This window comes from Schistocerca gregaria, chromosome 1 (genome assembly GCF_023897955.1).
Source record: "Schistocerca gregaria isolate iqSchGreg1 chromosome 1, iqSchGreg1.2, whole genome shotgun sequence".
Taxonomy (NCBI): Eukaryota; Metazoa; Arthropoda; class Insecta; order Orthoptera; family Acrididae; genus Schistocerca; species Schistocerca gregaria.
In genome coordinates this window covers 629517739-629532660 of record NC_064920.1, presented here as the reverse complement: position 1 = coordinate 629532660, position 14922 = coordinate 629517739, and the positions used below count along the sequence as shown (strand labels likewise).

The following is a 14922-nucleotide window of genomic DNA, read 5'->3' as shown; positions in this document are numbered from 1 at the left end:
ACTTTGACAAAGCCAACTGTATGAAAAATACTGAAACGCTAATAAAAATATTCTATTCTGATAAAAACAATTTAAAAAAACTGTACCACAGAAGCTGTTTGTAATATAGAGGATTACTAAGTTTCAAAGAGTCATAAAACAGGTTCCTTTAGGCTGCTGATATACAGACATTCAAACTAACAGTGAAAACATGTGATTCACCATTTCCTGCAAAGAAGTATCTGCAAGTCAGATTGTCTTCTGAACTCTGTGCTTTAAAGGGACAACATATTATTGGTATTCCAACCCTGCTTCAACTTTTTATTATCTCCTGTACATCAAGCATCTGAGATGTCTTCAGGAATGTCAACATTGACATTTGCTCCTCCACATGTCTACAAGAAATTTAATCCTGTCAATTGCGTAGACTACAAAAAACATTTCCCCAATAATTTCAAGAGATTGATAAACTCACCCCAAAAATTCTGGCTTTCTGGAAACTGTTTCTGACAACATGAGCTTCCACAGTATTCCACACATCTGAAATAAAACTGTGTACATCCAGGAGAATGATTTGCTTTGCAGAGTCTGGTACATTGTGTGGTAGATAATGTTGAATAAGTCACTCTCAGTGGAACCGTTGTCTTATCTTTTGTTAGTCTTTGATAAATGGTTGTAGTGAAGGAAGGGAAGCAAGTCCAATATTTTGCAGCAAAATATTTTTCAGGTTGGCAGCACATTTATCTATAAAAAGCACAATCATGCAGGTTGCCATCTAGCTTAGTCACCAAACATTGCAGTTTACAAACATTTCTAAAGCAACAGTGATATGCGGCTTTACCAATTATAGCAACTTCCATTTCTCTGCAACACTGATGCAAGTGAGGACCATCACCCAGTACAACTTAAGACTTTTTCGGCAACAGTTTGGAAAACAGTCAAAAGTTTTTATGCATTAAATCTATCACACTTTTCATATATCATATATCAATATTCCAGGCAGAACCATTATCTCCAATCATAGATTCAGCCACTCCAATTGTTTGGCAACCATTTTCTACACGTCCCTTAAACTATCAAGCCAACCGATGGCCACAGTAACATTTTCCATTTTCATCTTCCTTCCAAATTTCTAGAACCTATGCTTCAATTATTGATCCACTTAGAAGGTCTGACACATCCCTAGCTTGGTATAGCCACTACAGTAAAACATCTTACAACCCAGCACATGCCCCAGTCTTCGCATTCTGGTAATTTGTTGCCCTTCTCCTGCAATTTATTCAAATTCTTTCCATTTGCCAACTATGTGGTGCACAGTTAAACATGGCATCCCAAGAGACTGCGCAAATCCTTTTCTGAAAGTATATTGTTTTCATCACAGTTTCCTATCATTTTCAATTTCTTGGCTATAGAAAGAGCTTTCTTACTATATACTGTCTGGACACAACCGAAAGAACAGACACCATTTCGATACAGTAGCCATTATGAAACAAGACACAAAGGAATTTCAGACATTGGCAGTGAGGCAGCACTGATTGAGATCAATGGGGAAAGATGAAAATTTGTGACAGACTGGAATTCGAACCCAGGTCTCCTGCTTGCTCGCCAAATTCTCTGACCACTAAGCCATCCGAACACAATGGTCATTAGTTGCACGGATTACCCTAGCACACCTCCCGTCAGACCCAAATTCTCAACTTATCCACACACCACTAACGTAAGTCCCATGCCCTTTATCCTCATTACTTGTGGCATTTTGCCAATTCCTCTAAAAGTTCAACCCAAGATACTTCTGACAGAACAGACACAAAAGAACAGTTGCTACTCACCATACAGTGGAGATGCTGAGTCACAGATAGGCACAACAAAGCCTGTCAGGAAATGAGCATTCAGTCAACAAGGCCTTCATCGGTGATACAAAAAACACACACACACACACACACACACACACACACACACACACACACACACACACACACACACACACACATTCTTATGGGAATTGGCTACATGCCATGAGTAATGAGGATAATGGAGAAGGGGCACTACATTAGTACCGTATGAATAAACTGAGAATTAGGGTCTTGACAGGAGGCATGCTAGGGTACTCTGTGCAGCTGCAATAATCACTGTGTACACATGTCTTAGTGTTCAGAGCATCTGCCTAATAAGTTACAGACCCAGGTTTCCACCAGTGGAAATGAAGTTTTATGTGAAGTTGCAGTTAATGAAAGTTTTACAAAGAAAAGTACTTCAGACAGGTGCATACTGATGAGATATTATTATTATTATTATTATTATTTCTTTCCTTTCTCAGATGTTATGACTGGTTAAAAATGGAAAGTGATGTGGACCTTAATCAAGCGTGACTTCCTTTTAACTGTACGATATATGTTACATTGCATTTAGGAACTTTCGGGTAATTGAACATGTATCAATAATTACAGATTTCTGTAATTGTATATATATGTTTGGATGTAGCTGTATTGCGTAGATGTACTGGTGGATACTGTGTGGTATGACTCCTGTAGTTGATAGTGTAATTGGTATAATGTCAACTTCACCCTGATGTCACATGTCCTTGACTTCCTCAGCCAGTTGGATGTATTTTTCAATTTTTTCTCCTGTTTTCTTATGTATATTTGTTGTATTGGGTATGGGTATTTCGATTAGTTGTGTTAATTTCTTCTTTTTTTATTGGTGAGTATGATGTCAGGTTTGTTATGTGGTGGTGTTTTACACTCCTGGAAATTGAAATAAGAACACCGTGAATTCATTGTCCCAGGAAGGGGAAACTTTATTGACACATTCCTGGGGTCAGATACATCACATGATCACACTGACAGAACCACAGGCACATAGACACAGGCAACAGAACATGCACAATGTCGGCACTAGTACAGTTTATATCCACCTTTCGCAGCAATGCAGGCTGCTATTCTCCCATGGAGACGATCATAGAGATGCTGGATGTTGTCTTGTGGAACGGCTTGCCATGCCATTTACACCTGGCGCCTCAGTTGGACCAGCGTTCGTGCTGGACGTGCAGACCGCGTGAGACGACGCTTCATCCAGTCCCAAACATGCTCAATGGGGGACAGATCCGGAGATCTTGCTGGCCAGGGTAGTTGACTAACACCTTCTAGAGCACGTTGGGTGGCACGGGATACATGTGGACGTGCATTGTCCTGTTGGAACAGCAAGTTCCCTTGCCGGTCTAGGAATGGTAGAACGATGGGTTCGATGACGGTTTGGATGTACCATGCACTATTCAGTGTCCCCTCGACGATCACCAGAGGTGTACAGCAAGTGTAGGAGATCGCTCCCCACACCATGATGCCGGGTGTTGGCCCTGTGTGCCTCGGTCGTATGCAGTCATGATTGTGGCGCTCACCTGCACGGCGCCAAACACGCATACGACCATCATTGGCACCAAGGCAGAAGCGACTCTCATCGCTGAAGACGACACGTCTCCATTCGTCCCTCCATTCACGCCTGTCGCGACACCACTGGAGGCGGGCTGCACGATGTTGGGGCGTGAGCGGAAGACGGCCTAACGGTGTGCGGGACCGTAGCCCAGCTTCATGGAGACGGTTGCGAAAGGTCCTCGCCGATACCCCAGGAGCAACAGTGTCCCTAATTTGCTGGGAAGTGGCGGTGCGGTCCCCTACGGCACTGTGTAGGATCCTAAGGTCTTGGCGTGCATCCGTGCGTCGTTGCGGTCCGGTCCCAGGTCGACGGGCACGTGCACCTTCCGCCGACCACTGGCGACAACATCGATGTACTGTGGAGACCTCACGCCCCACGTGTTGAGCAATTCGGCGGTACGTCCACCCGGCCTCCCGCATGCCCATTATACGCCCTCGCTCAAAGTCCGTCAACTGCACATACGGTTCACGTCCACACTGTCGCGGCATGCTACCAGTGTTAAAGACTGCGATGGAGCTCCGTATGCCACGGCAAACTGGCTGACACTGACGGCGGCGGTGCACAAATGCTGCGCAGCTAGCGCCATTCGACACCACGGTTCCTGGTGTGTCCGCTGTGGCGTGCGTGTGATCATTGCTTGTACAGCCCTCTCGCAGTGTCCGGAGCAAGTATGGTGGGTCTGACACACCGGTGTCAATGTGTTCTTTTTTCCATTTCCAGGAGTGTATCTGTTATAATGGTTCTGTTCCAGTATAATTTGTATTCATCATTCTCCAGTACATTTTGTGGTGCATACTTGTATGTGGGAACATGTTGTTTTATTAGTTTATGTTGTAAGGCAAGCTGTTGATGTATTATTTTCGCTACATTGTCATGTCTTCTGGGGTATTCTGTATTTGCTAGTATTGTACATCTGCTTGTGATGTGGTCTACTGTTTCTATTTGTTGTTTGCAAAGTCTGCATTTATCTGTTGTGGTATTGGGTATATTATTATACTTGCTGTAATATCTAGTGTTTATTGTTTTGCAATCATGAATCCTTCCGTCTCACTGTATATATTGCCTTTTCTTAGCCATGCGTTGGATGTGACTTGACCGATGTGTGGCTGTGTTAGATGATACGGGTGCTTACCATGTAGTGTTTTCTTTTTCCAATTTACTTTCTTTGTATCTGTTGATGTTTGGTGATCTAAAGGGTTGTAGAAGTGGTTATGAAATTGCAATGGAGTAGCCGACGTATTTATATGAGTGATTGCTTTGTGTATTTTGCTAGTTTCTGCTCCTTCTATAAAGAATTTTCTTAAATTTTCTACCTGTCCATAATGTAGGTTTTTTATGTATTATTATTATTATTATTATTATTATTATTATTATTATTATTATTATTACTACTACTATTATTATTACTATTATTCACATATGGCCCAATAAGATCACGCAAGGTACAATCAATCAATGTCACTCTTGATGGTTGGCCTTCCTTTGCGCCCGAATTTGTTTCATCCTTTCAGAATAAAGTCTCCTTTTTCTCATCAGACCACGGTGTTCCAGTCTGTTTTCTAATTTCCCTCTGACCAATTTTCCAATCAAATATTTTTTATCTGAATGTTTTTCTATCTGTAACATCTGTCTGAGTTATACCAACTACTTTGAGATCCTCATTAATAACACTGATCCATTCAATAGGCTCAGCTTTGACCTTACTTCTGTTTTCATAGAATTCTTCTACTAGTTTTGTCAACCTAATGGGTGCCATTCTTTTAATGCGCCCTTAAAATTTAAGTCTTCGTTTTCTCATGTCACCATGTATGTCTGTATTCTTCTATTTCCTTATTACTTCTCAACCTGTAAGTTCCTCCATCAGTAATGTTGGGGCTTAATGTTTTCCTAATTATCCTTCATTCTTTCTGTTGAATTTCTTCCAATACCACTATTTCTATTTAAAATTAAAGTTTCTGCTCCATAAAGACATTCTAAGTTTGATTACAGTGCTCTAACGCCTAAGTTTACTGAAGTTAGAGATTTTTTATTATAAATATTTTGGGTTAATCTCAATGTGGTTGTCATTTTTTGACAGCGAACTTCATTTGCAGATTTTCAGAGACTGTTTTCTTGTATCATTTCCCCTAAGTATTTAAACATAGAAAACCTTTTTATTTTTCCATATTTTGTGTTCGAGAACTTTGGTGCTTGTTTGTTGTATGTACGGGATATTATTGTATCGCCTGACACACTTTGAAACAAAACACCTTATCTTCATGTACAAATCATCTATGACATTTATGTTGTCATCTATCTGGACAATATTACAACATTTTGATAACAGGATGCATTAAAACGTGAGACCACCACTGTGGAAATATTAGCTCTTCAATCTAAGTTTCAACGCCTGTTTCCCCCAGTAGATAAACACAGATGCAGAATAACATCACACCAGACACGCACTCTCACAACACTACTACGCAAAGATTTAACTGAACTGCCCTGTAGGCCAGTGTGGTAAAATTAAAGATAAATCTAGTAAGAACACTTATTCAAAGATTCAAAAATTCAGCCAAAAATTTTAATTTAATTGCCTATAAAACTATTAATTTATGTGGGTAAAGGATGACTCTAACGCTAATTATTTAATAATGGGTCGCATTATGTGTGTTGTTGAATGACGTTACACTTTTTAGCATAAATAATATATTTTACTGTAACTTATTGAGTATTTTCAAAGATGCAGACAGTTCATTAAATTAAACTGCCAGTTTTAAATACTCTGCTGATGCTGTCTAAATCTCGTGGAACTTTTTAGTCTCCAGGGAGAAAGAAAAGAGCTCCTGAATGAAGGAAAAAGAGGACACTTAGGGGCAATTGTTACATTTATGTCAATGTTGTTATATGTGGCAGTTCTGTGCAGTTCAATATTCCAAAATACTTTCAGATTTATACAGGTACATATACTGAAATACAACCCAGTACCTCAGATTACATGAAAAGATGGAGGAATAACATCTGTTTGTTGTTTTACCAAAAAATCAAACTTATTACATTGCTATTAACATAAATGTCCCATCTATGGAGCAATTTATTTCAGAAAACTAATTAAGACAAGGAGACCAGAGGCCCTGTACTTACTTTCAGGAGGTCAAATTCCTTTTACTGTCATTATAAACACTTAAAATAGAATTTTGCAATCTTAGATTTTAGGACTTTTTTCTCCTTCTTCACGTCAGAACTGTTTAGCTATTCCATCTCCTTGGAATTCAAGTCCCATCAATTAAGTATATAAAAGTTGGAACTTTCTAATAAAAGAGCAACACAGAGAGAAAAGAAATTAGCCTTACTGTGGGTGCATACTGTCCAACAGGTGTCCACGCTGGTTTAAAATCTCTAAGTAGTTTCTGCCTCTTCCTTTGTGCCTTGTTTCGTTCTTTAAATCTAACTTCTTTTTCCTGTCTGCTCTTGAAAATTTCATCTTCTACTTCTCCAAGATCAGACATGATCAGCTGCACCCGATCAAGGTTTACATTACCACTGTCAGTCAGAAAACCCTGCAAAGTTTTACATCATATACTGAGATTTCTTATAAACACAAAACAGACAAAAACACTGTGTATGTTAATGCACTGATGAAAAAATGCTAACACAATTTATGATTTGGAAGAATGCAAACACATTAAAAAGCAGTTCAACAAATAACAAATGAAGAGAGGAAATGGTAAAATTCAAATGTCTTTATATTGCTGTAAAATGATTTCTAGAAAGCATTAAAAATAACTAAATCATTACTACATTTACGTTTACATCTCTACTTGTACAATAATGCTTGGTAAAAACTACATATTATTTAAAAAAACAACGTATTACTTCATAATTCACATATGTTGTACCAGTTATTTTGTATTGAAATTGTTTTTGAATACCACAAAACAATGCAATCATTGGCATGCATCAATTAGCAATGCAGTGTAACAGTGATTTCAGCTGTATCATATCATGTCACAGAATGAATATAATAAAAATATAAAGATGATTATTGTCGTTAAATCAGCATGAAACTATAGCTGTTTCAGGTGCTTCCTTCAATCAAAACCACATTCCCATACAATGTTAAACACCATCAAATCAATATGATTCTTACTTTACTAGTTGGTAAATTTATGGAGGCAGAACCTAGTATTTCATTGTGCTGTGCTAAGTTACTAATAAAACGAATGTTTTCTTTATTATTGTCCTGTCTGCAAGTTGAGACTGCATTACTTTGTAGTTATTCAGCTTCCTTATTCTGTATAGTTTCTTATTTCCAAATCAATTAAAGAAGTAGTGTTTTACTTTCCTTGCAAAGTGAAGTTGCTACCTTCCAGTTCAAGTTCCTATTCACCACCACCCTCCACATAATTTTCTACTTTTATGTGACAGTAAGCTTTTTACATTACAACTCTCACCTCATAATTTATGCCCTCCACAATGTCAATCACAGAACTATCCATAAATACACACAGTTGCCTTACATCTGACAATCTTAGTATATAAAGTACAACAAACTTTTTACTTCATAACAGAGACTGCACACTAACAGATTATAATTCTGCTTATGAATATGGTCTCCGTTTCCTGGGTATTTTTATGTTTTCCAGTTTACTTTGTAACAAGAATCTTCAATATGCAATATCTGCATGTGATATAATTTTTTATGACATCCTGCATTTGTAAACATTTTGCTTTCAAAACAAAATGAACTATAAAATTAAAATTACACTACGACTCCAGTATTTGTGGATTGAGAAAAAAGATTACCATCGATCTTGTGAGGGTTGTACAGCTCCTAACAAAAACTGGGAAAATGTTGAAGAAATGTGCCATATACAAATAAACAGAAGATACTCCATTGTAAATGAATTTATAAATCCCATGAAAACAGGCATACAGAACTGACAAGGAAAAGCCTTGTAACAAATTAACCATACAAGCTATGGCACAAGGCTAATTTTATTTTCAGTCAACAATAGCATTGCCCATACAATTATCTCAATAAATGGTCACCCAGTCAATTTTCATGACATCTGAGGCGCAATGCTCATACTTCACTCTAATATAATTTTTATCTTTAGACATACATTCAGACAATACAATGTTTGATTGCAAGGGCTAATATTTGTGTCACAGTAGGACGAAATACATATATCTGTCTTTAGTTACTTACTATACAGTGGTATACTCTGTTGTGTATGATTTATGATATTAGCAAATGATCAACAACATGCTGCAAAAACATGTTAGTAAAAGAACACACTTTTATCAACGTGTACAAAGTGTAATCCACCTTTTATTGCAAATTGCATCACTAAAAATCAAAGAAAGGCAACAATTTTGTTCACCCTATAACTGTATTCTGAATATGATTTCTCTAGATTTAGCATGCTTTTGCAAAGCCAAGTCACAGGACAGAATATGCTTTGGCTTTCAGTGGAAATGAACTACTAATAAAATTTAATTATTAAATATGTCCAATTTTTTAAAGCTGGCTGAAACAATCTCAGGAAAATGAATCCAAAATGCAAATATAATTACTGTACACTGAGAAACACTTGAGGGGCGATCATGTGTGTTCCAAATTAGAGATAAAAAAGAAAGAAAGACTGAATGGCATAATTACTTTGAGGCAGTAATGGAAATAGACCACATTTGACATTAGTGGCAAACAACACAATCACCCTGTGCAACATCAATAAGCCCCAAACAGTGAAACGCAATCAGCCTATTACTATAACTTGGTCTCATTATCCACTGACAGTGTGTCAAAGTTCCTTGTTTAACGCAACCGCAGTTTCTTGCGTTACCATCTAGAATTACTACAGCAGGTGATTTGCATCATCTAATGACACAGTTTATGAATTAGTTATGCAAAAATGAAATGAGAACACAAAAGAAGTTCTTTTGTGTGAGTGGAAAAAGTGGTAGCTGGTTTCATGTCCCTTCTTCTGTGTATGCCTATTATATGTTTTTAGCTCAACCAACAACGGTAAATGCACACTGTTGTCACAGTGTCATGTCTATCGAGGTCATCCTCACAGAAGCACCAAAAGAAAACGATTACTACCAAAAATTATCTTTTTTAATTTTTTATTTTATTTTTGGTAAGACAACATTTTTGCGCTTGACAGTTAGCATTATTTTCTATCATCATCATGATTTCATATTACCCCATGAAATGTTTGTTCATGCCAGAGATTGCTCAATATTTTTTTATACACACCTAAGCACAAAATTGGCTTTGCAGCTTAAACTGCAATTATGGTGACTGTAAACAAACCTCACAGTCGTATACAAACATGTACACCCCCCTCCCGGATAGAAACTATTGTTGTCATGGTTTTTGTGACGAAACTGCATTTGATTCTCAAATTGCATGTCTGTCACTGACACAACTTTGTCACTGTTATGATTTATTAAATTGTTTGTGAAATCATCACTTGTAGGTTATGTTTGTTTTCAGCAATGTAATTAATCATCATACATTTACCTGTTATGTGGCGATTTCTTGGTTTTAGAGACAAAAAGGCTCAGTTTTTAAAGATGATAACTTTTTTGTGAGATAGACATTTCTAGAAGAAACAAAATACTAGAGGAACTTATAGTCGTAACAATAAAAGCCTAAATTGTTTTACTTCAAACAGTACAACGTAAATGTGCAGTAGCACACCAAATGGAGACCTGTAATGATGAACATATTTAGACAATTTCAACATGGCTTTGGAATTCTAAGAATATGATCAGTATCCCAAATGGCAGAAGTTTGCAAAAGTAATAAATGAAAATTTCTAAGATGCGTTTTAGAAGAAAGGCATTTGAGTGAGTTACAGAGACAGCACTGTAGGCTACAAACATATGGTCTCATAATGAATTTTCAAGTACATACCACAGTTCTCCTGAATACTTAATTACAAAATCAATAAATTATGCTGTTGTATGAAGTATGTCCGGTAAGTTTGGTGAACAGAAACAAAATATCTTTACTGCCCATCAAATTAATCACCATTAGTTACAACACACTTCTGACATTAATTGTAAATCTGTTGGAAACTGCCCGAAAACACACCTTGTGGAACCGCTCAAAGCTCTACGGCCATGCATTGTTGGATATCCACGCCATTACAGAACATGAGAAATGGTGGTACCATGTGAACCGAAGACCAAGTGACAGTCAATGGCATGGTGATCATCCTCTTCCCCGACTCCCTCGGGCAGTAATTCATGATGGATCAAGCTCTTGTTGTAAAAGAAGGTAATCAACATCATTCTAATCTTGGATTTTGCCAGCTGACTTTTTTTGGGAGGTGGGGAAGATGATGACACTATACCACTGACTGTTATCTGGTCTTTCGATCATAAAGGTAGAACCACGTCTCATCTTCTGTAATGATTCTGACATCCAAGAAACACATGAACACAGCACTTTGGAAACTGTCAGCAAATGCTTCTTGTTGAATAGCTCAATGTTTAACTGTTCCTTCAATTGAAACCAACTGTTTTACACTCTGCCACATGCACAGTAACTGTACTTTTGGCTACAATCTTTATTATCTTCTCACAGGAAAAAAAATTCAACAGTTGAGCTGTTGATGTTATTTCAATATCATACTATTTGAAGGTAAAATTTGACAGATGTTAAATTAAATAATTATTTACCAGAGAACTTCAGTCTTTGTCTCTTCTTTTCATTCCTGACTTTGAGGTACAGATTTTGTGAAGATTCAACAGAAATGTATTTTTCCTGTAGTTGCTGGATTTAGTTTTCTTCTTTCAATGTCCTTTCAAATATATATGATCTTTAGGTTTTGTTTGTGGATTAATCAATAGTGTGCAAGTGATCATACGTCAGCATGGCACCTAGACATACAGGCCTGAGGACCGCAGATTGCTGCTAACTGAGGACGAATGCAAGACCACAAGTACAATAAGAAAGCACAAAAAAAGATGAATATGTTGTTACTCGTCCCTCTAGCTGCCATTTTTGCTGTTCCCTATTATCATGTTACCATAATTTTTTCCCCCAAAGACTGGCATGATTCAACACTGCATACTGATCTCTCCTGTGCAAGCCTCTTTGTTGCTGCATATATACAGCAACCTACATCCATATGAAGCTGCCTACTGTTCTATTCTCTTCTAGTCTGAATTGCCTATAATCCACATTTCACTTCCAGACAAATACCTTCAAAACAGACTTCCTAATCCTTAAATTTTCATTAGATGTAAACAAATTCCTGTTTTTCAGAAGTGCTTTTTTTGCTATTGCCAGCTTGTCTTCTATCATCTTCCCTACTTTGGCCATCAATTATTTTGCTGTGCAAATAGCAGAACTCATCTAAGACGTTTAGGACCTGGTTTCCTGATCTAGTACCCTCAGCATCACCTGATTCATTTCAACTACATTCAGTTACCCTTGTTTACTTTTGTAGATGTTCACCTCACAATTTATTTTCAAGACACAGTCCATTCCATTCAAATGCTTTCCCAAGTACTTGGTAGTCTGACAGAATTACATCATCAGCAAACTGGAAAGTTTTTATTTCTTTTCCCTGAACTAATTCCCTTTCTGAATTTCTCCTTGGTTTCCCCAACAGCTTCATCAATGCACAGCTTGAATAACATCAAGGATAGGCTACATGTCTGACTCCCTTCAATTATAACTTGCCCTTCATATTCTTATGGAATTAATGAACTAGACAGTTCATATTTCGAGGCAGATATTCTCTGTTCTATGAAACTTCTGCCACTGCCCATTTCACACTTTTTTCTCATTCCATGGACACTTCTCTCACTGAATTAGCACCCACGGTGACACGTGTGGTGAATGGTTTAGATGGTGCATTATGTCATTTTCAGAAGATCTTTTACACACCAGTGGACTCAATGCTGCGGTTAAAGTTATATTACCACTGTTCCAATATATGAAGACCTGAGCTGTAAACAATGGTAAGGGGCAGTCATAAGAAACAGAGTTACTGCATTTAAAACATCGTAATATTAACCCTTCCACTGCTGCACATGTATACATATATGCTAGCTGTTTCAATGTTCCACACTACTTGCTACGAAAAATACTTACAGTGTTTCCATGCTACAATCATATAGATGTGTATAACATCTACCATCCAGGCACCGAGTCACGAGATAATTACTGCACAAGTATGTGTCTAATATCTGGAATACTGGAAATAACTTGAATGACTTATGGAATGCTGAATTCTCTTTAGAGTTCATTTGTACCATAACATTACCTACTTTGTGTGCTGTGCTTTCCATTTTATTGAATAAAATGACATGACTTTAGCGACTGTTTACAGATGATGAGCTACTGAGTCTTCTAAATCAAAGTGACAACAAGAACTTCATCATGTCCAATCCAGCTGATTATGGTTGGACAGGTAGTGATGCCTATGAGCCTATAGTTGAATCGGACACCACAAATATACATAATATTAGTGCACCTGCAAACACTGAACCAGTAAATTCAGATCCAGATTTTGATGTTGCCACTGCTTCTTCCTCAGACTCCGAAGAAGAGCCTGAGCATATACCTGACAAATCTCTTAAAAGACACAAAACAAATGACTTCAGATGGAAAGACTGTGATTTGGAACCCAAAGTGTATACTTTCAATGACAGTGATTCCAGTTGCACAATGGTCAATTTAGATGATTCCCCTACTGTGTGTGACTGCTTCCAAGGGCCCCCCCCCCCCCCCTCCCCCAATAAATTGTACATTATATAGCTGAACAATATAATTTACACAAGAGCTGTCTGAAAAGCTATTGCAATTCATTCCATGTCGCAGCTGACTGTAGGTAGTCATTTGAAGCAGTTGTGGTGTGCATGGTGCAAAAAAATGGAAAAAAGAGATTATCATGCAGTGATTAAATTGTTCATAAATAAAGAATTAACACCAACCAAAATTCATTTTTGGCTTGTAAATGTGCATGGCAGCTCTTCACCTTCATTTTACACCATGAAGAAATGGGTGGCTGAGTTTAAATATGGCCATGAAAGTGTCCAAGATGAACCATGCACAGGATATCCAAAAACTGCAAGCACACTGGAAATTGTCAAAAAAGTGCATGATAGAATTTTTGAAGATTGGCCAATAAATGAGCATGAAACTGCTAAAGTTATAGGGATATCAAAGGAACATGTTGGTAACATTTTGCACCAGGAATTGAACTTGAGATAGCTTTGCACAAGATGTGTGCCGCATATGCTCACTGTGGATCACAAACACATTCACAAAAACTTCCCAAAAAGTGCCCAACGCATTTTAAGAAAAACAGAAGTGACTTTTTGAGTTGATATGTGACAGTGGATGAAACATGGATTTACCATTACACATCCAAAATCAAACAGCAGTAGGTTCTTCAGCTCCAAAGAAGACCAGGATGGTGCCATCAACAGAAAAGATCAGTGTTTTGAGATGCAAAGGGAATGTTATTGATTAACTATCTTGAAAAAGACAAAATCATAACTGAAGAATATTACTCTCAACTTCTCATGAAACTGGATGCAAACATTCATGAAAACAGACGTGGCTTAGAGAAGAAAATTATCTTCCAACAGGACAATACATCTTCCTACAAAAATGTCTTGCTACTGGGAAATCAAGGGATTTCAACTATAAAGTGCTGGAACATACAGCCTATTCCACAGGTTTGGCTCCCTCGGACTTCCATCTATTCTCAAAACTGAAGAAATTCCTTGTTGGTCAGCACTTTTTGTCCAATCAAGAAGCCATTTCAGTTGTAGACGGGTTCTTTGCAGCACATTCGGAGGAACACTACAGAGAGGAGACAATGGTACTGAAACAATGCTAGACGAATTGTATTGATATTGAAAAATAAAACTTCTTTGAAAGCATAAATTGTCATTTAAACTCATCAGGCCAAGAAATTTTCAAATGGTGCTTTATTAAGAGCCTCTTTGCAATGATTCCAGTGAAAAATCATAACTGTAACCATAGAAAAACACAAACACTACTAAAATTTACTGTTTTCTGATGGCTCAAGTGAGAAAAAAATGAAAGAAACTGTTAATAGATCAACAATCCATTCTTGTCTACTCCAATGTTTCTGCAAATTATTCCAAGAGATAGGACCTTCTGTTACTAAGAATGTGGCACTTTGTTGATAACAATTAGGACTCTGGAGGTTACTAATTCTGGAAAATAAGGTGAATTGTGGATCACCTAAGAAAAGTATTTCTAAATGCTTTCTATCCTTCTAAAAATTTGTGCATTGACAAAATTTTAGTGTCCAGCAACGGACTTAACAAAAGGAACTGATGTTAGTGCACTATAAGCTGACAACTGATACACTAGCTCAACATTATTGTCTTATCTGATTGACAGAGTGACTAATGCTTGTGATAGTGCAAGGAAAAACCATAAAATAAAATAAATAAATAACAGATGAGATCCAGTTTATGTCCACAAATTAAATTCTTGCTCTCAAGTGGCAGGACAAAGTAGGAAGT

The 14922-nt window shown here is 37.4% G+C and overlaps 1 protein-coding gene across 1 annotated transcript in view; it reads right to left on the bottom strand.

Annotated features, from left to right (window-relative positions):
* The window catches only part of LOC126359934 (5'-3' exoribonuclease 2 homolog), a 407169-nt gene that overhangs the window by 304715 nt on the left and 87532 nt on the right, over positions 1–14922 (bottom strand). The window contains exon 9 of the mRNA XM_050007668.1: positions 6741–6947. Within this exon, the coding sequence (XP_049863625.1) occupies positions 6741–6947 (207 nt within the window). The remainder of the gene's footprint in view (positions 1–6740; positions 6948–14922) is intronic.